We start from the raw sequence: 25,687 nt of genomic DNA on the forward strand, positions 1-25,687 counted from the left end.
AAATGTTGCAAGTAAGGTTTAAATTCCCTTCTGTCTCCTCCTAATCCTAGCCCCCTCTCACTTTCTCCTTCTCATCTTCTCTCATTTCTCCTTCTAGGTCTTGTCCTTTGTAATTACATTTGTATAAATATAGCTGTAGAATATGTGGGTGTGTCTGCATGCTGTATTTCATCAATTCTAAGACTTAACTATTATCTTACATACTATTAAGAAAGAAAAACTGCCAGTTACAACTGTAAAATATAGATGGTAAAACCCATCTCTGATTTTAGAGATGTTAAAGTGTGTGTTGGTGGGAGTGCTTAGAATCGATGAAATTTATTGTGCACTGTGATTGTATATAGTTTCCTGCAGCTTGCTTTTTTCACTTAACAATATTTCCTGTACTTGCTTCATTTATACCACGGTCTGAATATACCGCATTATTTAGCCATTCCCTTATCAGTGAACTTTTAAATTGTTTATCGTAACAAGAAAACAGTGCTGTAATGAACATCTCTGTATCCGCCTCGTTCAATGTATTTGAGAGTGCTTATCAAGGGTAGATAATGAGAATTGGAGTTACTCGATCACAGGACAGGCACATGTATAATTTTGAAATATATTGCCAAATTGCCTTCTAAGATAACTGTAATAGTTTATACTTTCAACGTTAGTGTGTGAGAGTGGGTACCTGGTTATCTATTCTTGGCAACTCTTGGTGTTATCTTTTTTTGACCTATCTGATGGCGGGGGCGGGCGTGGGGTGGCTCTTGGTATCTAATGGTTTCAATTTCCATTTCCTTGACTAGTGAGATTGACTATCTTGGGAAACTTATTGACAGCTTCTATTCTTTTTTCTCCTCTGAGTTTCCTGTTCATAACCTTTAACTCATATTCTTCTCTTATCATCAGAGATTTTATTTTGGTGACCACTATGTACATGGATAAAATTTGTAGGCAATATATACTTTCTACTTCCTTTTTTTCTTTTTTTGAAATTTTGCAATCTCTTATTATCATTAGAATCAACTGATAAATAATGCTACTGTTTATTGAAGAAGCAGAACTATTCTCTGAGGATTTCCTATTTTACCAGCACCCAATTTCGTACTACTTTTGAACGTTGATCGTAAAGTCTTTGCAGGTCAAATGGGCTTCACTCTTAATTGCCCACTGGAAACCTGCCAGAGCCAAGCATAATATGAGGGAAGGAAAAGGACCTAACAGTTACTATTATTAATAATATCCTGTTAACCTCTGAAGGAGCAGTGGACTCCTCACTTTATCGATGAACGAACGGAGGGGTTAAATGGTCCTATAGCTGGGAGCGTCTGAGATGCAGTTTAAACCTATGCTGTTCCAGAGCCCCTTCCGCCACGTCATACTGCTGCCGTGGAATGGATATGCTTTGAATGTAGCTTTTCTAAATACATGTAATCTCTTATGCATGATCGTATTAAGAGTGACTGATATAAAATTATTTTTAAAAACTTTTAAAAAGTGATTGTTGAACATTTTTAATATGTATAAAAGATGTCCAGTGGTACACCTGTATGTGTGTGCCTGACTGTAGCTTGACAGATTGGTTTCTCTGTAGTAGTCTTAGAATAAACATTAGTACTTGGCTTCATTTTAAAAAATTAATTCAGCATAAAGGGTTTCTGTCTTAGGATCTGACTATTAAAATTTGCTGTTTAAAATTAAAATCTCACCATGATAGTGTTTGTGTCTGTCACAGGAACTTTGGTAACATACCTTATAGCAAAACTTTAGCATACGATGCTGAAAATTATGTATTTTGCCAGTGCTGATTGTTTTCTTCATTTCTTTTTCTTGTAGAAAAAGATGGCAAAGCATTTCATCCAACTTACGAAGAAAAACTGAAGCTTGTGGCACTGCATAAGCAGGTTCTTCTGGGTCCATATAATCCAGACACTTGTCCTGAGGTTGGATTTTTTGACGTGTTGGGGAATGACAGGAGGTAAGTATTTTGTTGTATAATGCATATAATGAGAATAATATTGAAAAGGGTATAAAGTAAATTGGTTAAGATGTAAAGAGCTGGTTCATTGGCTCAGAATAAGAACTGAAACATTTTTGCTTACAGCTTCTGGAAACTCCGGATGTTTATCTGTTTTTGGCTTGGAGATGTTTATGACTAAATATTGTGGAAGAAGTTTACTCCTCTGATTATGAACATAAGGACAGCTTTATTTGATTCTTCCTAAGTAATATTAAAAGCAGCCATTTAAAATATATAGTAATTAATTCTCTTATTGGGACATATAGAGAGTTGTGACAAAAGAGAATACATTGAGTACTTTATTTAGTTAAGGCTAAAATATGACAGAAGGAAAGTAACACTCTGATACTCTTTTGCTAGTATGGAAATTATGGGCAGTGGAGTTCCATTCTAGTTTACAGTAGTGAGTTTGGATTGCGTGTGGCGTATCTAATTTAGGAAATCAATACATGCCGTTGAAACTGGACGTTTTGAGCCTTTTGTTTATAGTAGAATCATTCTTCATTTTAGTTATAATTGAGAATTGTTCATGTTTGGGATTAATCAAATTCTCATTCTCTTGAGAAGAGGAGGTAACTTTTCTTGTTATTCCTTACAGGAGAGAGTGGGCAGCCCTGGGAAACATGTCTAAAGAGGACGCCATGGTAGAGTTTGTCAAGCTCCTAAACAGGTGTTGCCATCTCTTCTCGACATATGTTGCATCCCACAAAATAGAGAAGGAAGAGCAAGAGAAAAAAAGGTGAAGTTTGAGGGCACGGAGTGCTCTGTCCTTATGCAGCCCAGTGTACTGATGCTTTTGCTTTACGGGGTGTCTATTCTAGATCAGGTGTCCTACTTCCCTTGGATGCCCACTTCTTATGGCAGTTTCTCAAACTTCCTGATGTGAGCAGGTGTTTATATTACTAGTTTTGGGGGGACAGGGCTTGCTGCTTCCATCTGACTATACTTTTAAAAGGAACTACCCATCCAGCATGGCAGCATTCCTCTTGTGTTACTACCCTTAAGTTTTTGAGCAAGCACCATGAACTCAGCCGCCCCTCCTCCTTGCCCTCTGGTCTGACACACCCTTTGCTGCTGTCTCCCTTGAGTTTCTAGAATATTCATACTCCATGTCATGGTTACCAGCTGTGCTGCACATAGGCCTTAAGTAGCCATTTCGTATTGGCTTTGTCTTCCAGGTGGCTTCTTACTGATTTCCAGGGGTTGGAGCGGGATCTGCTGAATGCGCTGTTCTCTTTGCGGGATTCTCTGTCATGATTGTGAACTCAACAGAATTATAGTTAGCACCTTATCTTATTTATCGAAGAGGTTATATTTTCAATAACTGACTATCTAAAATTTCTAGGCAATGAGAATGATGCCATAAAACCAGTTTTTCCTCAGATTATGTTATACTTACTTTAGAAACAGTTGGTTCTCTGATTTCCCACCTTAACCTGGATTGGACATAACAGGTTAGAAGAGAAAATAGCCTGATAGTGAGGGATAAGACAGAAACTATGAAAACTAGACACAAGAATTATAAAGTGTGGCAGTCAGGGGCCATTTAATATGAAGATAAACTTCTCCATCACTGTATTATGACATATATGATTTTTATGTTTGTGGTTATAACTCCTGAGTCATCGTGAGAGAGAGCACTAGATATAATTTATTCTGTTTAAGGGAATAAGAAATAGCTTAATACATTTTCGGAAGATATTTATCCAAAGGAAGTTTTGATTCTTATCAGAGTGGAATGAGATTCCATTACTGGAAAATTGATTTATGTACTACAGTCCACATGTAGTGATGTTGAACCAATGAGGTGTAGCTATAAAGTCTTTGGAAGTATGTAAACATTGCTTTCTAAGTTCTTTTTTTAATGATAAATTGAATATTTAAGTTACTGCTAAGCATTATAAGCTGCGTTTTTCCTTGCAAAAATATACTCTGTCATGAGGTGAAGCCCATATAGAATCCTTCCAAAGCATTTAAAGACTAGACTTCCTCTATCCTGAAGCCTGAGCTCTGGCTTGTGGAACATTTTGGCCTGTGTACCAGCTGAGACACATTACAAGTAGGTCATGTTATTGCTATATTTTGAGCCTTGACTGTGGCTCGGGTGTGTTGTTAATCACTTATAGGAGTTTGGGGAGGAAAATAGGGTAACCCAGACAGTTCTCACGGTAGGACCAAGAGATGGTGTGTTCTTTGAGAATCCTCAGCAGCTTGTCTTTCATCCTGTCTCCAGCCTCCCTGTACTCCACAGCACTCTTAGACCCGTGTGCATCCATTCCTAGTGCAAGAGTCCGTGCTCCCTTGTGGTTGAGGGGGGAGCTAGGTGAGGTCTGCACCTAGGTTTACAACTGTTGTTTTCTGTTTTAAATTAAAAAACTTTAAATTTATTTATTTATTTTGAGGGGGGTGGAGATTAGCCCTGAGCTAAAATCTGCAGCCAATCCTTCTCTTTTTGCTGAGGAAGACTAGCCCTGAGCTAACATCTGCAGCCAATCCTTCTCTTTTTGCTGAGGAAGACTAGTCCTGAGGTAACATCCGTGCCCATCTTCCTCTACTTTATATGTGGGACGCCTGCCACAGCATGGCTTGCCAAGCGGTGCGTAGGTCCACACCCGGGATCCTAACCAGTGAACCCCGGGCTGCCAAAGCAGAACGTGTGAACTTAACTGCTGCACCACCAGGCTGGCCCCTAAATTTTTTTAAATTTCAGAAATAATATACAAATATATGCAATATAAATGATTTTCCATTTGTGACAGTTTATGAAGCACAAACTGAAAACCTTCCTTCCCACCTTTCTTTTTAATACCACTCTTCTCTCTATAGCTAACAAATGACAAGTTTAAGGTATGTCTTTCCAGACCTTTTTCTGTGTATTTACCTGGATTTTTCATTAAACAAATATAGTAAATGTCTTTACATATTTGGCCATGTAGTTCTGTCCTTTGTTTATGCCTGTTTGGCATTTCAGGGTGGATTATTCATTTCTGTACACATTCGTTGAGTGCTTGTTCTTTCCAGCACTGTGCTAAATCCTGAGGATGTAGCAGTGTGAGACAGGCAGTGTCTGCCCTTACACAGCATGCATTTTAATGATTGACGGATATATTGGTAAATTTATCACACGAATTTAATTGCAACTACATCGAGTAGTGTGAAGGAAGAGCTTGTGCTGTGAGTATATATAGAGGGCAATCTTCAGGGTATGGGTATATTACAGTGATTTAAGTAGTAGTATCTTACTGACAGACATCTTTTTCTATTGCTGTGCAGCAGTATTTCTTGCTGTGATCCTGTATACTGTGAGATTGACTCCATATGATAAATTTGTACTAGTGGAGTGTATGCTTTGCAAATTTTAATAATATTACCACATTGTTCTCTAAAAAGGTTGTGTTGATTTTCACTGGAAAATAAAGTCTTAAATTGTTTTTAGACGGGATTCCTTGTCTGAGGTTCATTGTCTGTCCTCAACCGTGTAGGAGGGAGGAGGAGGAGCGAAGGCGGCGTGAAGAGGAAGAAAGAGAGCGTCTGCAAAAGGAGGAAGAGAAACGCAGAAGAGAAGAAGAAGAAAGGCTTCGGCGGGAGGAGGAAGAGAGGAGGCGGATAGAAGAAGAGAGGCTTCGGTTGGAGCAGCAAAAGTAAGCTTGTTTTCTGGCTTATGATTAAGCAGGAGAAGTGGACTGCCACACTGTTGTCATCGACCTTTTAGCATTGTGTGCCTTAGAGTCATTCTGTGGTTTGTATGACTGGGAGGTAGACCGATGTTAGCTGCTTGCCGTTTGTACCAATGATGTGTTAGCAAAGAAGGCCTCATCTTAAGCATCATTTGGTTGCAAAAAGGGGACTGTATTGGAAGGATTTGGGATTCGTTCCCAGAACTCATGACTAGAACAGGAGCTAAGGTTTCTCGCTTTCTCTCTGTCTCTGGGTTCACATGATTTCTTGTCTTTGCTTCTCAGCTTTTGTCTCTGTTTCATTCTTCCTGTTCTCTGCAAGTTGTCACACTCTGCTTTGGCATGTGCAAGGCTGTCCCAGCCTGCGTTTATGTGGTCTTTGTTTCCATGCATCTGACAGAGACTGGCTGGGATCTCAGAGACCCAGTTACAGATCCCCAGGACAGAGAAGCTAGTTGGTCCAGCCTGTCAGATATCTATTCCTAGTCCCCTAGTACGGAACTTGGGAGCTGAAGCCATTTCTTATTCAGTAAGGGCGATTAGAGCACCTGTTTCAGAAGGGACTGGTTCTTCAAGAGGGAGCCAAGGGCCCAAGGAGGAAGGGATTACCAGCCATAAAACACTGTGAGAAGAAGGCCTGGGGTCCAAGAGGTGGCACAGCATATAGATTAAACCAGAGAACAAGAGAGTCCATTGATTTTTCTTGATTATTTGTTCCTCAAAAGCTTCAAACTGACCCAGAGCCTCATTCTTCTCTGGAGAGAGACTATGAATACTACTCTGTTGAGGGGTGGGGGGCGGGAGAGGCATGCCCTAGGTGGACCCAGTGTCCTGTTTTATTCAGCAGTTTGTGAGGTTTTGCTTTGTTATTTATCTGTTTATCTATTAATAGATGGCTTTGAGGTCTTTGTTAAGTTGGTCACATAACTGAGTTAAGAAGCATGTGGTTCCTCTGAAAAAAGGTAAAAGAGAATTGTAATAGTTTACAGAAATTAGTATCTCTAAACCTAGTGTGCCCAGATATTATTTTCAGTGTTCTCTTTAAGACAGACTTTAAATGAAATGCTAAGGATCCTCACATTTTCACTGGTTTTATTTATACTTACACAGGGCCACCTGTAACATCTTTTAGCTATTCTTCTGCCTCTTACTGCTTTTCATGTATTTAGGTAGAGAAGCCATGGCCACCACTGAAATATCTCATCTTGCCATCGATGACAACCCGTCCTCTTAGAGCATCATGGTTAGAGATATAGGCTGGAGCCAAACAGCCTAGCCTTGAAGCCTGGCTCTGGCATCTACTAGCAGTGTAATCATGGACAAGTTACTGAGCACCCTCACTCCCTCCTCCCTGGAACCCTGCCTCAGAGCATGGTGTGAGGACCGAGTGGCTTAGTATGTGGAAGTGCTGTGAACACTCATGGCTCATATACAGGTGCAATAAATGCTAGCAGTGACGATGGTGGTGGTGGTGATGATGATGACAACGACAATGACAATGACATGCTTATTCTTCCTCTCCATCCCAGATCTTCCTTGAAAAACCCAAGTGAAAAATTAGAGGCCAAGTTTATTTTCTTAAGTCTTCCTTTTGGGCCTGGGACACATGCTGATTGATATATATTACTAGCTTAGTCAATTTTAAGAGTTATACATTATAAATGACAAGGACATTTTATTTTGTCGTGAACGATCTCCTGTAGTCAGACTAGTATATATTTTTTAATGTTTCTAGGCAGCAGATAATGGCAGCCTTAAACTCCCAGACTGCCGTGCAGTTCCAGCAGTACGCAGCCCAGCAGTATCCAGGGAACTACGAGCAGCAGCAGATTCTCATCCGCCAGTTGCAGGAGCAGCACTATCAGCAGTATATGCAGCAGTTGTATCAAGTCCAGCTTGCACAGCAACAGGTACGATAGACAAGCCCAGAATTCAGCCTCAGAGAGGGTTTTTAGTTTCGTTGGAACTCAAGTTCTTTAACACTTGCTAATGAATTTTGCATTAGTTAGCTCCTGAGGTATAAAGTAACTTTTAGCTGACCTTCCTTAGGGGAGACTTTAGAGTTTCACTGGCAGTTATGAAAGATAGTATATGATAGTGAAGCAATAAATGATGGTGCCACTGTCCTATTGTCGTAAGGGTGTTTGGGAGTTGCATGGACCGAGTGTCATTCTCGTGAGTCTGACGTAGACTCTGATAGTGGTCCTGGAACCGTGAGGACTCACTGGCGTTAGCTCAAGGATGTCCTTCAGGCAGTGCACTGTCACAGGCCCGGATAGCTTCCAGTAGGAGCGCCCTGTCCCCTGAGGCTGTCAGTTGGTTCTGCAGAGCTGGGTGGGTCTATCTTGATGTTTGTGCTAAGTACAGCAGCTAGACAGTGCTCATCCACAACACAGTGGTAGTCCTCCATCTCCCTACCCCCACATTTTGCTTCCACACAGGAGTAGGTGGTTTAGGAGGGAAAAACAAGGGTTTGAGTTGGGGGCGGGGGCAGATAACCCTTGGATTCTGTGCTGGCTTTGGCGCTCTTGTTTAAGCTCAGACAAGTTACCTGCTACTCTGATTGTTCTGCCTTTTCTCCCAGTCAGTAAGAATGGGATATAAAATCCTGGTACCTGTTTTGTTAACCTCACAGGACTACCAGAGGAGTACCATGAGAAAATAGTTACTCTCTAGGAGTGTTTGGTACATATGGAAAATAACCAACTTTACTTTCTTTTTTCTTTTTTCTTTTTTTTTTGGTGAGTAAGATTAGCCTTGAGCTAACATCTCTTGCTAATCTTCCTCTTTTTTTGCTTGAGGAAGATTAGACCTGAGCTAACATCTGTGCCAGTCCTCCTCTACTTTGTATGTGGGTCACAGCCACAGCATGGCTGATGAATGGTGTAGGTCTGTGCCTGGGATCTGAACCTGTAAACACAGGCCGCTGAAGCAGAGCATGCTGGACTTAACCACTGTGCCACGTGGCTGGCCCCTTACATTCATTTTTCACATCTTGCACAAGTCTAAAATGCCTCCTTGATCTTAACCTAGCTAAGTTTTACTTATTTAATTTTCACTTATAAAGCAGTTACCACCTGTCAAAAAATCTGAGTGAAGAAAAGTGTTACGTTAGTGTTGCTCAACATTTCTTGTTAGATGAAGTAATGCTTTGTTCTTTTGCCAAGCTCTTTAAAGTCCTTGAAAATTATTCTTACCTAAAATACGTTTTCGCCTGAGTCTTTACCATTAGTGAACAGTTAAAAAGCAGTGCAGGTTTTGTGCAATCCATGAGAGGAGGAAAAGGATGTCAAACAAGAGTTCCTTCAAGATAACAAGCGGTATTTTTGAGGAATTTCTTTTCTGTCCTCTAAAGCCTGTTTCTACTTTAGCGTATCACTCCCCTTTTCCTGCTTCTTTGATAGGCTTGGAGATAATTTTTCAGTGGGATAGCTCACACACACACTGTCCTGTTTGTAGACTGCTCTCACTTAATGAGAACACAGTCAATAGGGCAAAACCAAGAATATTTGAAACAGAGCTAGAAAGCTGTAATTTAGATTATAGCGATCAAATTTGGTTTATCAAATTGATCAGTTGTCTCTGGGAAGAGAAAAGGAAAGGGACTGAGGAAGAAACACAGGGAACGTCAGCCCCAGAAAGTATTGATTTTTATATAAATACTGAGCAAAATGACAAAATGCGAACACTTGTTAATTTGGGTGTATAGTTACAGGGTGTTTGTTACATTGTTGCTGTATCTTTCTGTGCTTTTAAAACTTAAAAGTATGGAAGAGGATTATGAAAATAATTTCAGTCTATTACATACAATAGTTGTATATTCATGGGCAGTGGATCCCGGGGAAGGAGTTGTTTATTCTGCTAGAGAGTTTCAAGAAAGGCTTACTGGACGGAGGGGCTGTGCGCTGGACCTGCTGATCATCAACAGAAATGCTTCTTTTGCTTTCCTTCATGTAGTGAATGTTCTGAGTGTGCTGGCTTGTTTTTGTTGTATGCACTTTTTCTGGAAGCTGGTACTTTCTAGAAAACGAATTCGGAAATTATTGAGAATCTAGGCCTTGGAAGAAGGCATTTAAAAATCTTAAGTGTTACTAGCCTGCGCTAGCTGCAGAGAGGTATTGCCATTTGTTTAAGTAAGTGGTTTGTAAATGATATGTCAAATGAAATGTTTATACAGATATGCCAAAATACGTCACTGTCCCTAAACCATGAGATTATAACAGCTTTTTCCTCTAAATTTTCTCTTTCTTTTTTACTATTGTAAACACATGCTTACTTATAAATTAGTGTTTTAGTTTAAAAAGTTACTTAGATGCTCGTCAGCAGTAAAATGGATAAGTAAATTTTGTATTTTCACAATGGAATATCCTATAACAATGCAAACAAACTAAATACAATTACTTGTGACCCTGGAGATGAACCTCACAAAAATAATGTTGTGAAAGAAGCCAGACACAGAAAAGAGCATATGTTGTACAATTCCATTTATATAAACTTCAAAGACGGGCAAAGCAAATCTGTAGTCTCACAAGTCAGAATAGGTGTTACCCTTGGGGAGTGTGTGGGAAGGGGCGCCAGGGAGGGTCCTGAGATGCAGAGAGTCTGGATCTGGGTGTTGGTTACATGTATGTTTGATTTATGAAAAATGATCAAGCTGTGCGTTTATGATTTAGATACTTCTCTATATGTAATAATTCAATTTAAAGTTCCCCCAAAAGTTACTTAAGTAATACTTAGGTATTTCTACTAGTAATAACTATCCATCTTAATGTAAGAGAAGAACGTCCCAAAATAGTTGTCCTTTGGGTTTAAGGTGTATTTACTCTCCAATTTTGACTCAGAAGACATTTTTATTTCATATTTATGAATATACATATTTTAATCATAATTATGTAAACAGTGACGAATTTTCATTGAGAAAGTGTTTTGACCTCAAACTCCATTTTATAAGCCTATTTAATTCATTTTACAACGTGATTAATAGTTTTCAATTTAATTGTGATAAGAATTTTTTGTATATAGTTTACAGTGAAGATTTAATTTATTGATTTTTTTGGTCCATATTAGAATAATTGTATTTTATTTGTTGGTTACTTTGGGGGCCCACATCAGATTTTTACCAATTACAGCTTCTGCCTTTGTGAATTTTCTTCTGTGACCATTTATTTCTACCAGGTTTAATTTTCCTGATTCAAATTTTTTGTATCTGAATTGTATCAAGAAGATTTTCTTCTTTCAATATTAAGAACAAATGTTACAATGTTCAGTTTTTGCCCTTAATTTTATTTTGGGTTGATTATTTCTACCTACTTTAATTTTTCCTAGTTTTTCTGGTGATCCTCAAGTCACAGAAATGTGATCCTCAGTTGTAGATTTTTGGACATGTTGATTTTTTTTATCATTTTCAGCTGTTGGTTTGATATTGTACTAAAATTCATTATAGATAGGATAAAAACTGATAAAGTTTATTAGTAATTTCTTGAAGGAGAGTGCTTTGGTAGGGCAAAAACTGGGGGTCAGAATGCATTCCAAGGCGAATGTCCCATTTGTTAGCCTTCCTGGTCAGCGTATCTTCACTTTGTCTCGACTTGTAGGCAGCATTGCAGAAGCAACAGGAAGTAGCAGTAGCTGGGGCTTCTTTGCCTGCATCATCAAAAGTGAATGCAGCTGCACCGAGTGATATACTGTCAGTTAATGGACAGGCCAAAACCCACACTGACAACTCTGAAAAAGATCTTGAACCAGAAGCTGCAGAAGAAGCCCTGGAGAATGGACCAAAAGGTACAGTTTGGCGTATGTGTTCGTCCACCCAGATGTCATAATTGAGACTTCATGAAAAGCACAAGTCAGGAAGACAGGTTAACTAGATTTTGATAGTAGTTACATATTTGTGAGAATTGAATGCTTTTTCACTCATTTTAGTCTGAATCTCATGCTTCTGGTGACCCTTCCAATAGTATAGAAGAGCAAATCAGATATCCTGTGGACACTTTGGGTTGTCTTATTATATATATTGGTTATCTATTGCTGTGTGACAAATAACACCCAAATTTAGCAGCTTAAAATAATAATAAACATTTATTATCTCACACGGTTTCTGTGGGTCAGGAATTCAGGAGCAGCTTAGCTGAGTGCCGGTGGTTCTGGTCTCTCATGAGGTTGCAGTCAAGCTAGTGTCTGGGACTGTAATCATGTGATGGCTTGCCTGGGACTAGAGGCTGTGCTTCCAGAATGGTTCCCTCATACGGCTGGCAAGTTGGCGCTGGCGCTTGGCAGGAGGCCTCAGTTCTTGTGCTGGGAAGTCTCTCCTTAGAGCTGCTTCAGTGTCCTCAGCACAGTGGCTGGCTTCCTCCAGAGCACGTGATCCAAAAGAGAACAAGGCAGAAGTGGCCGTGTCTTGTGCCCTTCCTTGGGAAGTAGCACATCAGCACTTCTGCTGCATCCTATTGGTCACACACACCAACCCTGATACGTTTTGGGTGGTGACCTCAGTGCATGAATACCCAGAGGTGGATTACTGGGGGCCATCTTGGAGGCTGGCTGCCATATTACAATGTATTTTTTGAGACTAAAGTACCGTTTTACCTATGAGATAACTTGGGATTTTCAAAGGTCTGCTCTCTTTTCATGGGCAGCTCATTCATTTAACAATTGGTTGAAGATTTTCTGAGTGCTAGGGGTACAGTGGTGAGACAAAGTAACATACATAAAATATAAACTGTAGCCGTGGTAAGTACTGTGATGGAGTGAGAGGTATATTTTAGTTTGAGAGCATGTAATATGGGGCCTGTGACCTAGTCAGAGAAGTCACTGGAGGCTTTCCTGGGGAAGGGACAATTGAGCTGAGAGATCTGAAGCAAGAATAGGAGTTAACTGAGTAGGAAGAGAAGAGCATTTCAGTGACAGTGACCAGGGACAGTGGTAAGGTTCATAAGGAAGCTGGTTTCAGAAATCTTCCTTGCCTTTTTAGAACAAGTAATACAAAATAGCTTCAGGAAAGAGTTTGAAATCCCTTGGTTTACACCTCTCCTCCTTTTTTTTCCTTTTTCCTGTTATAAGAGTTTACCAGTATTTTCTAATGAATCTTTTGTCAAAGGCTCTGTTTTCCCTCAAAGGGAAGACCCGTTGAGTAGTCCAGCACACCTGGATACTGCTCGGTAACAAGCCCTTACCCCTTTTGACTCAGTGCCCAGCGGTTCTAGTCCTGTCCCAGTGTCTCTGTTTCTTTGAGCTCCTAGAATAGCCCCTAGAACTTTGGAATATTCAGAGGTCAAGACGTTTTTTCAAGAGAGAGACTGAAGTCAAGGCCCAGCTTTCTTTGTCCACATCCAAAAGTGAGTTTATTCCTAAGTCCACATCTCTCTTGTTTGTTAGAACGATTCTCTGGCTCCAGGTAGGGAGTTTCCAGGGTCATTCTTAAATCCCCATATGTAAATAGGGCGTTGGGAAAAATCACTTCTAAGATTGTGGATTGCTCTGTCACCTGAAGTGGTGTGACGCCCTCTGCATACCTGTGACACTGTGAAATGTAGTAACTTAGGGGGAGACTGAATGGGGAGGCTCTTACACTCCTGAGTCCCTGGTCCGAGGTGGACCGTATTGCACTTGGTGCCTAAGTACAGCTGGGCAGGTGGTCCTCTGCTGATGTTGCTGCCTGCAGGTGAAGGCTCATCCTCTGTAGCTTTTGTAATTCCTGTTGCCTTTAGAATCTCTTCCAGTAATAGCAGCTCCATCCATGTGGACACGACCCCAGATCAAAGACTTTAAAGAGAAGATTCGGCAGGACGCGGATTCCGTGATTACGGTGGGCCGAGGAGAAGTGGTCACTGTTCGAGTACCCACCCATGAAGAAGGATCGTATCTCTTTTGGGAATTTGCTACAGACAATTATGACATTGGGTTTGGGGTATATTTTGAATGGACAGACTCTCCAAACACTGCTGTCAGCGTGCATGTCAGTGAGTCCAGCGATGACGACGAGGACGAGGAAGGTAGAACCATGGGTCTGTATTCGGTAGCTGCTGGGTTGTATGCTGGCAAAAGTGGCAGTGGTTCAGATGTCAGCCAGCCTTATGCTTGCTGATTAACACTTCCTGGACGGGGGTCAGTCTCTTCATTAGTGGGACCTTGGGCTGAAAAGGTTGTGAGAGAAGCCAGCCTCCTGTAGGGGACTGGGGCCAGACATGAATCTTTTTTTGAATGATAATGAGGTCTGTTTGGCTATTTATTTTACTGCTTTCTGAATATTATTTTACTTCCAGCCTTGTGTGTTGAAAAGCTAAATGCAGAAGGTCATTTTGAAAATTTTTAAAGGAGCAAGCAAGAAATTCTGCCAACTCTGGAATTTATTTAAATTTATATTTCTGATATTGGCTTTTTACTAAGATTTTTTGATGTAAATACAGAAACTCACCAGAACATCCTACCTAAAAAACTTTAAATCATTCTTTCCTATTTTACTGGAGTGTAATTTTTTCTTTTCTCTAAGTAGACAAACTTGAGTGTTTCCAAGGACAGCCTGAAGTACGTTGGTCTAGGAAGTGTGTTATCGAATGTATTGCTTATTGATTGAGAAGATAGACTCTTTAATTGTTATCCAGAAAAGTTAGAACTCAGGACTTTTGTACACTGTTCGTAAGCACTTAAATATTCGTTGGCTTGATTGAGAGTGGTGTGGCAGGAGCCCCAACTGCGAGGGTGGGGCGGCACCTTCTCAGTTCTTGGCCGTCCCTCTCCTTTCCGGTGACGTGCAGGCAGACCGTGTGTTCTTGAAGAGGGCTGGGAACGTTGTTTCCCGGAGCGATGCTGGAGTGAGTTTCAGGAGGTGGTGGTGGAGGTGCGTGGAGGGAGGCTCACGCTCACGCGGCTTTTGAGGTACACAGGTGAATCGCATCGCCACACTGTGCCGCACTGCGCGCCCTCTGGGCTACAGTGGTATGGAGACACACACACTTGTCTTACATGGCATTTTGTTTTCAGCAATCTTTATTTCTGAGTTCCACTAGCAAGGTAATGCGTTGCCCATGGATACTACTGACTAAATGAGAAAGAAAAAAACCACCAGGAGGTGAGAGAGAGACTGAGCAGGCTGCAGGGTGGGTGCCGCTGCCATCGTCTCAGGTGCCCGCCGCAACATCGGGACCAGGGACTGAGCCCTGTGCTGGCCCTTCTGATGCACAGGGACTCGTTAAAATCAGACTGTTTGCAGATGTCTGGGAAGGAAAGTTTTTGTGTGTGTGTGCAAATTATTGTACTTACAAAGAGCTTTGTGAATAATGTGGAAGAATTTTGTGTTCAGAAATAGGTTGAGGTAATGTATTTCTCCTACTTGGCTGCCACAGAGCTTCTAAAAGGAGGGTACCTCCTAGTTGAGCCCTCCACCTATTATCGTTTGGGGGTTATTGATGTTGGGAAGAGCACTGGTAACAATGGCCGGGGTCTAGTCCCTCTAGAGCTGGGAACCTTGATGTCCTTGACCTTTGCTCTAATAGATGATATCCTCAAATGGAAAGTGGCATTACCTGTCCTTGTGCCGTTCCTAATCATAAAATGATTTACAAGTAAAACGAATCCGTTAAAACCTCTGTATCAACAGTAAGAACAGTGAGGATTTATTGCTCCCGAGAATTGTGTGCTCAGAGTGAGCATCTTTCTCCCGCCTGAAGATGTGGCTCACAGACTGCGTTTGTCCATGTGCCTCATGCCTCCTTCGGAGGGCTGCTGCTGTGCTGCCATGTCTGTCCTCGTTGTGTGGTTTATGGGGGGAGTCCTTTCTAGCTCAGTTGAAGGGGGAAGAGGAGTCCAGGTTTTTTGTTGGTTTGTTGCTTTGGTTTATCTTAGTTCTTGAAAGATAGAGGAGTTTGTTTTCTTGGAAGAAGCGTGGGTGGTAACCCATCCTACTGCTCTCATTCTCCACTTTCTTTATTGTTTCCAGGTCCCAAGTCTGCTTAAAGTGATGAAAGATGCATTGTTCATCCATCCCAGTAACTTTTAGCTTTACAAATTTTGTACAAAATTTACATCTTGACTTTGTGGACCAATAATCGGTTTCATGGATATCGTTATAGGCAATAGTATACATTTTAAATGGCTCTGTATTTCTCATTTGTAAATGAAGGACATTTAATTTTAAGTATTGCTATGACAAAGCAAATCTGATTTGGGCCTATTTATAAGAGTGTCATCTGCTTTTTTAAAAAATAGACTTTTTTTTTTTAAAGATTGGCGCCTGTGCTAACATCTGTTGCCAATCTTTTTTTTTACCCCCTTTTTCTCCCCAAAGCGCCCCAGTACATAGTTGTATATTCTAGTTGTGAGTGCCTCTGGTTGTGCTATGTGGGACGCCCCTCAGCGTGGCCTGATGAGCGGTACTGTGTCCATGCCCGGGATCCAAACCAGCGAAACCCGGGCCACCGAAGTGGAGAGCACGAACTTAACCACTTGGCCAAGGGGCCGGCCCCTACAAATAAACTTTTTGTTTTAGAATAGTTTTAGATTTACAGACAAGTTTCAAAGATAGTGCAGAGTTCCCATATACTCTGCATCCAGTTTCCCCTATGGTTAACATCTTATATTGTACTATGGTGCATTCATCAAACTAGTGAAACAATAGTGATACATTATTAACTGAAGTTCATATTTATTCAAATTTCCTTAGTTTTTACCTGATGTTAGTGGATCCCATCCGGGATGCCACGTTATAGTTAGTTGTCATATCTCCTTGAGCTCCTCTAGGCTGTGAGAGTTTCTCAGACTTTCCTTGTTTAAGTTCCTAGTGGTGGCCATTGACAGTCGTCATGCTTTTAACTCCTGTTGCCGAAATTCACTCTGCCATGTTATAAACCTGAAAGTCGTCTTCTTTTCTGTGCTGAATATTCTCTTGACCTGTTTTTCTTGGGGCTGTTTATATTTAATATGTGAAACAGACTTTGAAGCTGGTTCATAATTTTCTCTTTCCTGCAGGTTTATAGAGGTATTTTTTTCCTAACCTTGTATCAGTACAGTTCAGAAAACTATTAACCAGGGCAAACCTAGAATCAGAACTCATTTTTTGCCTCTGGGATCATCCCTGAGCAACACAGGCCTAGTGAAAATAATTGAGTTTTCACTGTCTCTAAATGCCTACCTCTCTACTGTGGTTTTTCTTGTTTTACTCTTTATATTTAAGACATAAAGAAAATAATAGTCCACATAAGCTCCCTTTCCAGAAACTTCCTAAAGCAGAGTGGACTTACGTATTGTTGAAAAGGAGGATCAGAGCAACATTTTCCTTGGTCTTTTTTTTTTTTAAGGAAGTTTAGCCGTGAGCTAACATGTGCCGCCACTCCTCTTTTGCCTGAGGAAGACTGGCCCTGAGCCAGCATCCATGCCCATCTCCCTCTGCTTTATATGTGGGATGCCTGCCACAGCATGGCTTGCCAAGTGGTGCCATGTGCACACCCAGGATCTGAATCGGCGAACCCCGAGCTGCCAAAGCAGAATGTGGGAACTTAACCGCTGCGCCACCGGGCTGGTCCCTTCCTTGGTCTTACTCAGATGAGTGAGATTCCTTCTGTTGGGAGGAATTAGGAATTGAATGGATGTGGAAGGGAAGAAGTGGGGCTTAGAAATAGCAGCAGTGGTCAGAGTACAGAGAGAGAGAGGATACTGACTGCTACCACCACCAGATGTTTACCACTGGGCTCCCAGGGCCCAGGCAGTGCTTGGCGCGTGGCAGTTGCTCAGATATAGGAGTAAATGAATGAGGGAGTGAACCAGTGTATGCTCGCATGCACATGAGTTGTAGAACGGATTGAGAGAATTCTCCTGAGCAATTTCTCAAAGAAAGGATAGGGTTTAAATGCTTGATGCAAACAGGGTTTTTTTGGATCTCTGCACTGACTTGTCTTTATTCTTTCTCATAGAAAACATCAGTTCTGAAGAGAAAGCCAAAAAAAATGCCAACAAGCCTCTGCTGGATGAGATTGTGCCTGTGTACCGACGGGACTGTCATGAAGAAGTGTATGCTGGCAGCCACCAATATCCAGGGAGAGGAGTCTATCTCCTCAAGTTTGACAACTCCTATTCTTTGTGGAGGTCAAAATCAGTCTACTACAGAGTCTATTATACTAGATAAAGATGTTGTTACAGAGTCTGGAGTCTAGGGTTGGGCAGACAATGGCATTTAATTTGGAATTTCTTTTGACTTTGTAGAGCGTTGCAGTCAGTGTTTACCCTGTTGATTTTGGTCTGATGGTTTGTGAACTCTTGCTGGGAATCAGGATTTCCTTGAGACTCTTAGGAGTTAATGCTTTGGGGTTAACGGGATTCCTCAGACTCAGCTGGCCCTTGGGTGCTGACCAGCAGAGTCACTAGTGGATGCTGACGTTACACGAGCTGTGTGTTAAATCTTTAAAGTCTCCGAAATAAAACCTCCCAACGTTGACCCCACCTGGCTGATGGCTAGTCCGTTGCTGCCTGCTCCACGTGTCTTATTGAGAGCCCGTAGTTACCCTGCCCTCTCATTGGAAATCCTTTTGTTAATAGTCTACATGAGGTGCAGCTGACTTTGACTGAAGGTCGTCATTTTTAAAACTTAAAAACTTAAGACCTCACAGATGATAATAGAAAATGAAATTGTCTCAATTTGATCTTGTTCTGAATGACCCAGATTGTTTTTGCTTTGGGCGTGGCTGTTTAGTTCAGTTATATTACAGGGAATTATTTTTGAGATAATCTTAAGATAGAATGTTCCAACCTGATTGATAATTTGAGGTATCAATATGCATAGAACCTCAGACATCTGTGTAAGCAAGCCTTCACAAACTCTCAGTCCTTTTTCTTCATCTGACATTCATAGTACCGTAGCAAAGCAAAATTAGTTCATTTTTGTCTTGATTTTGCTTTTTAGAGCTTCTCAAATCGAAACTGTTTTCTACGCAAGCATATAGCTAACTATATTTTGTAAACTCAAATTGGCACCTACTGAATTAAAATGTTTGAAATCATTTAAATATAATTCAGTGTGTGGGGAATAACATTGCACTAATATGGAAATCACTGCCGGAGAGAGTCCGTTTTTTTTTTTTAATTTGTTGCTACTTAGGCACAAACCCTACATGATTCCAGTTTGGAATTACTTATTAGAGAGAATTGGAAATGCATATGTCCATGCTTAAATTTTTTATAGCTTTAATCTGTATTATATCTTTATTGATGGGAAGAGGTACATCTTTGTTTTCCTAAAAACAAATATGGATTAATTGCCTCAAATTTGTCTAAGTGATTGACTAGTGTAGAGATTCTTGTTTTCAGAAGGGAGGGCGGTATAGATAGAAAGGGACAAAGATGGCAGTATACACGTGATATTATTATATGTTGTTACTGAAATACTTAGATTTTTAAAATTTCAAATAATAAATCACTCCTTGTCGGAGGGTTTCCATCGATTAGCTGCAGTATATCCAGTTCACTACATAAGGGGCTGTTTATTTTTTGTGTGTGTTGTATTTCTGTTTTTTTTACCTGTTTTGTTTACCTGACGTTAGATGGTAAATCTAACTCTGTTCTCTTTTGGTTGTTCAGAAACTGGATTATTTTCTCCTAAGCAGTGCTTAATTTGTGTTTTCTAATTTTGATTCAGTAGTCCCAGCTCATAGGTGTCTACACTGTTACATCCAGAACATTTGTCAGGCTGTCCATCAACTCTCATGTATATATGGTCTAGAAACCACGGGGTTAGGCACTTCCTGGCTTTTTTTTAAATGAGAAAATATTGTATTTAAAATGTAAAATAAACTTTTAAAAAGCAGGCACTAATATATATTTCTTCCAGCCTTTGATTACAGATTTGTCCTTGCACATGTTAAGATGAATTATCTTCTAAAAATATAATTGTTCTTGGGAGCAGTGTATGTTACTTTACATAGCAGCAATTCCTGTCACGTGTTCATGTCGGAACGTTTTTGGTTTTAAACTTTTTTATTGCCTTTGGCTGTTGATTAGTACAGTACAAGTGCAATTTCAAAAAGATCCTGAAAATAATATATTTAATCAATTAAAATGTTGATCCGTAATTTGTTGACGTTTCATTGATATAGTTACTCTTTGAAGCACTAGTTCTGTATCTCATCATTTGGGTAGGACAAGAAGAAATGTTTTAAGTGATCTTCTCTGTTTAAAAAGTTAAAACACAACAGCAGACTATTTCTGGCTGATTATTTAGTTTTGGCGTGAATTACCCTAGAGGGTTGAAATAGATTTAAAATGTTTCAGACTTCTTGGTGGAAAGGAAGCCACTGACCTTTCTTATTGAAAGTGACTTAGTATAGAATTATTTCCCCTGCACAACCGTATGCTTACCATGTTTGCAGTATATGGAGAGGGCCTACTTTACAAAGAGCTCCTGAGGTGTGGCCCCTGCAAAGCAGTGGTGAGGGGGGTGCCCAGTCAGTGTGAGGGGGAGTGCCAGAGATGGTTCTAAAAATGACACCCCTGAAATGCAGAGTGACGTGGACATTAAAGTTGTTTTTCCTTTTGAAATGTGGAGAGAGAGAGAATGAGGTGATCATCTTGGTTTTTTCTGTGTTGGGGTATCATGAAGCCAAACCAGAGAACAGTTAGGGAGAGCTGCCGACATGCGAGCACACGATGGAAACCAGGCTGCTGAGTCTGACCGTCTGTCGTACGGAAGAGGAGGAGCAAGCAGTTCAAAATGAGAAATGGGAGCCAGTCGTTCCGTGGGACCCAGAGTAGAGCAGTCTACAGCCAAAGCCGGCTCTCCGTCTGTCCCCAGCTCCTTCTCAGTTCAGCACTTCCGTCGGCACCCTAAAATAGAAGCATGTGTATCTACCTGGGGCAGAGCAGATCTTAACGTCCATTCACTAACTTTTCAAAATGTGTTACTCAGTATTGCACTTTCATCTCATTATTTGCCTAGGATTTTTCAGCTTGCTTATTGAAAGTTTTTTAAGACCAGGTTGATTATTGTCCTTTTCACCACCCTTATTTTGAATTTATTACATCGTCATTATTTCAGGTGCTTATTATTTTGCTTGATTTGTTCTGTAATGAAAGACGGAAGCGCTAGCTCCATTTTTATTAGTTGACGTGCCACTTATGGGTTGTGATTTGATTAGGGTACTTAATTCAGTACCAGGAAACTAAGAGGCTGACTTTTCCAGAATTGACATTGGCATTTGGACTCAGGTAGTTAAACATGGGGTAAAAGTATAAAATAGCAGTTAACTTACCTGTTGTAGCTGTAACGAACGCTTGTGTGTGATTGCTCAGTTCGGCCAGACGACGACCTGGTGACTTGCAAGGCTGTATCTGAAAAGAGCAAGTACAAATTCGATAATAAGTGCTGATTTTTTATTGACCTTTCCTTAATGGTATATCTATACAATTATAACAATTTTTGCCCTTTTCTGAGATAATGAATTTAAATGTCTCCAGTTGAAGGTGATATAACTTTTTTGGGGTGGGGCATGGTAAAATATGGAAAACATAAACATGTCTTTTTCATAAAGTCTACAATTTTGCAACTTTTAAAATTCCGGGTCGTGTTTGGAGAATTTTTCTTGTTAGTGAGTCTGGGTCTCCTGTGTTCTTATCTGCTGTGTGTTTTTCCATAGAGTGGCTCTCTGGCCCTTTTTCTGTGATTGAACGTTTTAGGTTACTTCGATTTCTTGTTGTGAATGGTTTTCCAGTGAACATCCTTTTATATGTCTTACTGCAAACCTGCGTGAGTTTTTCAAGAGTATATATACCAAAAAATGGAACTGCTGGATCATAAGTTCTGTGCATTTTTTATTTTAATGGACCCTGCCAGGTTGTCCTCCAGAGTGGCTAAACCAATTTCCCTGGTAGTATGAGAATACTGCTTTTTTTAAAGATTTTGTTTTTTTCCTTTTTCTCCCCAAAGCACCCCTGGTACATAGTTGTGTATTTTCAGTTGTGGGTCCTTCTAGTTGTGGCATGTGGGGTGCCACCTCAGCATGGCCTGATGAGGGTGCCGTGTCTACCCCCAGGATCCGAACAGGCAAAACCCTGGGCCACCGAAGTGGAGTACGCAAACTTAACCACTCAGCCACGGGGCCAGCCCCAAAAGAATACTGCTTTTTTTCCGTCAACACTTGATAGTTATTATCAGTGTTGGTCAATCTGATGGGTGAAAAATAAAACTTCATTTTTATGTGTGTTTCCCTGATAACTAGAAAGATGAAACACCCATTTTTATTGGTCACTTGTATTTCCTCTCCTCTAAGACCTGTTTATGTCCTTTACCCATTTTTCAGGTGGGTAATTTTTTATATTGATTATTAGCATTTAAAAATATAGTTTGTGTACTAATCATACATTATATATAAGTGCTTTCTCCCATTTTGTTGCTAGTCTGTTAGTTTGGTTTAGTGTTTTGTGTGTGTATGTGTCTGTTTGGTCACAGATGTTATAAACTGTGTTGTCAGTTTTATTCAGTTTTTTCCTTTATGGCTTTTACTTATATCCATATATATATATGAGTCTGATTCTGAACTCTGTTCCATTTATCTATTTGACCTTTTATGTGCTAATATTACACTTAAATTGCTATAGTTTTAAAATATATTCTGATACAAGGCAAATCTCCCCTTTTTCTTGGCTTTCTTCCATATGAATTTAATCATTCGCTTGTCAGATTTCATGAAAAATCTTAATGGGATTTACATTGGAATATTGCATTGAATTTATAGATTAATTGGTGGAGATTTGGCCTACTGATTTTTAATGTGAGCTTAGATTGCCTTTTTAAAAGATTGATCATTCTTTGTTCTTAAATGGTATCTTTAGTAGACGAGATGGAAGATACAACCCTTAAGAGGTCTTTCCTGCCATTATTGGTTAGAATACTGGCTAATCTGGAACAACAGAGACTCAAAAATGAAATGGTTCAAATAAAACAGTTTGCTCTCCTGTATAGGCCAAAGGAGGTCATGAAGGGATTGACAGCCGCACGTTTCTTTGATTTTGTTGCTCCACCATCCTAAGGGTTGGTATTTGATTTTGTGTGCATAGTTAGAGGCAGGCTTGCCAGGATCGCATCACCGCTTAAAGTAGGATAAGGGGAGGGTTGGTCCATGCCCAGTTTTGAAGGGAAAAACCCTTGCTTCTGTTGGCTTTCCGTTAGCAAGTACTTAGCTGTGTGGCCTCCTCCGGCTGCAGTGTCTCTAACTGGGCAGTCATCTGCCCAGCCAACACTCAGAGAGGGGCAAGGGTCTGTTATGGAGTGGAAGTGGATTCTGGGGACAGTTAGCAGACTGCATTTATCAGGTGACTTTTAAAATATCTAACTTTTCATTGATTTTTTCTATTATAAAACCCTTCTGCAGTTCATTCATTTTAGAAAATTTAGACAGGATCTATAGGTGAAATGAATAAAACTAAAGTTATAAACCTACCACTGGGAGATCATAGTTATCATTTGGGAACTTTCCTTCTGTTTTTTTTCTAGTTTTCGATTATGATACAATCCTGGCATACTCATGGAGCGTAAATGAGTGCTCACGTGCCACCACGCACACTGGTCACATTAGCCCTTTTGCCTTATTTGCTTCAGCTCTTGTCTCCGTGATGAAACGTTAATGATAGTTGGAGCCCTGTGTGCCTTCCCCTGATCACCATTCCTCTCCGTTCCTCCCCAAGACAGTCGTCATCCTGATTTTCATGTTTATCATTCCATGTGGTCTTTATAACAATGTATGTTGCCAGAAAAAGGAGATAGTATAGTTTTGCAGAATGCTTTGAATTTTATAGAAAATAATATCATTTGACACTTTTTCCTGATCTACAGTGATTTTAGTGGGTGGCTGCATATAGCTCTACTCTTAGAGTAATCCACCGTGTGGGTACCGTATATCTCCATGTGGTCACTGTCCTGCTGTTGGAATTCAGGGTTTTCCTCAGGTTCCCACTGTTGTAGACGTTCTTGCACGTGTCTGCTTATGTAGAAGTGCAGGAGTTTCTCCCGTGTGTACCAAGAAATAAACCTAAGCCAGAAGCCATGTAGATCTTCACCTGTTCTCGATAATGCGAAACTGCTCTGTAAATGATGGCGCCAACTTCAACTCCCAGAAGCAATTTCACCAATTTGATGGGTGTAAAACAGAATTTCGTCTGTGGTTTAATTTGCATTTCCTTGATAACCAGTGAGAATAAGCATCTTTCCGTGTTACTAGTCTTCTGTATTTTAAAATGTTCTTTGCATTTAAGTGTTAAGTACACCTGAGATTTATTTTGGGCGTGAGGTAGGAGTTTGATGTTATTTTTCTATAGAAATAACTAAAATTATTCCAGTATCGTTCATAGACTAGTTATCCTTTGTATATTTTTATGTATTTATTTATGAGTCTGCTATATAGATACAAAGTGTATACACACACACACACACACTTTGTGTGTGTATATCTGTGGGCTTTTTATTCTGATGTTATTTTTTTGTCTACTTTTGTACTAGTATCACACTCTTAATTACTTTAGCTTTAAAATAAGTCTTACTATCTGGGAGAGTGAAATGCCTTTCCCTTCCGCTTTATTTTTCAAGATTGTTTTGGATAGTTTTGGTACTTTGCTGTATGAATTTTATTTTTTTTTTCCTTTTAACTTTTTGAATATTAATACATTTACATGATTCAAAATTCAAAAGGCTTTTGTGAAAAAGAGTTTCCCACCCTGTCCCCAGCCACCCGAGGACTCAGCCTTTGCTCCTTAGAGGCAACCAGTATTACCGGTTTCATATATATCATTCATATCCAAGTAAATAGGTACATATTTATACATTCTCCCTTACCTAGTGTGTTCTACAACTTTTTTCGCTTAAAAATTTATTTTGGTAATCTTCCTATATCAATACATACATAAGAGCCTCATTCTTTTTCTGAATATATGGTATGTCATTTGGCCAGTTAACTTTTTTTCTCATTTATTTTTTTTGAGGAAGATTAGCCCTGAGCTAACATCTGGCTCCAATCCTCCTCTTTCTGCTGAGGAAGACTGGCCCTGAGCTAACATCCATGCCCATCTTCCTCTACTTTATATGTGGAATGCCTGCCATAGCATGGCTTGATAAGTGGTGTATAGGTCTGCAGCTGGGATCCAAACCGGCAAACCCCAGACCGCTAAAGTGGAAGGTGGAAACTTAACCACTGTGCCACCAGGCCGGCCCCAAGATTTACCTCTGTTTGCTTCTAATAGTTTTATAGTTTGGGATCTTATTAAATTTAGGTCATTGGTCCATTTGGAGTCCTTTTTTGTATATGGAGTGAGGTAGGGGTCCAGCTTCATTCCTTGGCATGTGGTTGTCCCAGGACCATTTGTTGGAGACAAAACCATTTTCCACTGAATGGTTTTGGAATCCTTGTTGAAAATCAGTTGGCCATAGATGTTTCTGTTTATTTTTGGCCTCTCAATCAATGAATTTTACAGCTTCACTAATAAAAGATATTTAGGTTGTTTCCAATCTTTTGCCATTAGAATTTTGCAGTAAATGATCATTTCATTTATACTATATCATTATAGTATCATTTATACTATGTCATTTTGCATATGTACCTCAGTGGAGTTTCCTTTGTTTTATAAGTAAATCTTTAAATCTTTCTTGTTGCTATTATAGATTATCTTTGTTTTTTAAACAATCAGGTTTATATTGAGGGTTATTGAGTTATAATTTTCATACAAATGTAGTCTTTTTAGTTACACCGCTAGATGTCATGATGCCAGAAATTGTTGCCTTGTCCCATTGGAGTCAGTCTCCTTTTCATGCCTCCTGGCAACCAGTGACCTGATTTCTGACCCTGTAGATTTGCCTTTGCCAGAGTGTCGTATAAGTAGTCGTGTAGCATGGGGCTTTCCGTGTCTGGCTCCTTTCACTTAGCATAATGCTTTCGAGACTCATCTGGTGGTGGTGGTGTATCTGGTCCATTCACTACTGAGAAGTGCTCCATTGTATGGATGTACCACACTTTGTTTCTCCTTTCCCTTGGTGGTGATG

At 40.1% G+C, this 25,687-nt stretch overlaps 1 protein-coding gene across 6 annotated transcripts in view; it reads left to right on the forward strand.

Annotated features, from left to right (window-relative positions):
* Nucleotides 1-19,736, forward strand: part of ACBD3 (acyl-CoA binding domain containing 3) — a 39,228-nt gene extending 19,492 nt beyond the window's left edge. For 3 of the 6 annotated variants that reach the window (XM_070602528.1, XM_070602530.1, XM_070602533.1), the window contains 7 exons: nt 1,822-1,963; nt 2,604-2,744; nt 5,488-5,646; nt 7,418-7,592; nt 11,277-11,463; nt 13,389-13,685; nt 17,586-19,736. In XM_070602528.1, coding sequence (XP_070458629.1) covers nt 1,822-1,963; nt 2,604-2,744; nt 5,488-5,646; nt 7,418-7,592; nt 11,277-11,463; nt 13,389-13,685; nt 17,586-17,797 — 1,313 coding nt within the window. In that variant the 3' untranslated portion in view covers nt 17,798-19,736. The remainder of the gene's footprint in view (nt 1-1,821; nt 1,964-2,603; nt 2,745-5,487; nt 5,647-7,417; nt 7,593-11,276; nt 11,464-13,388; nt 13,686-17,585) is intronic. The other 3 variants (XM_070602529.1, XM_070602532.1, XM_070602534.1) reach the window with 1 other exon arrangement.
* Nucleotides 19,737-25,687: the final 5,951 nt, after the last annotated feature.

The sequence above is a fragment of the Equus przewalskii genome, chromosome 31 (genome assembly GCF_037783145.1).
Source record: "Equus przewalskii isolate Varuska chromosome 31, EquPr2, whole genome shotgun sequence".
Classification (NCBI taxonomy): Eukaryota; Metazoa; Chordata; class Mammalia; order Perissodactyla; family Equidae; genus Equus; species Equus przewalskii.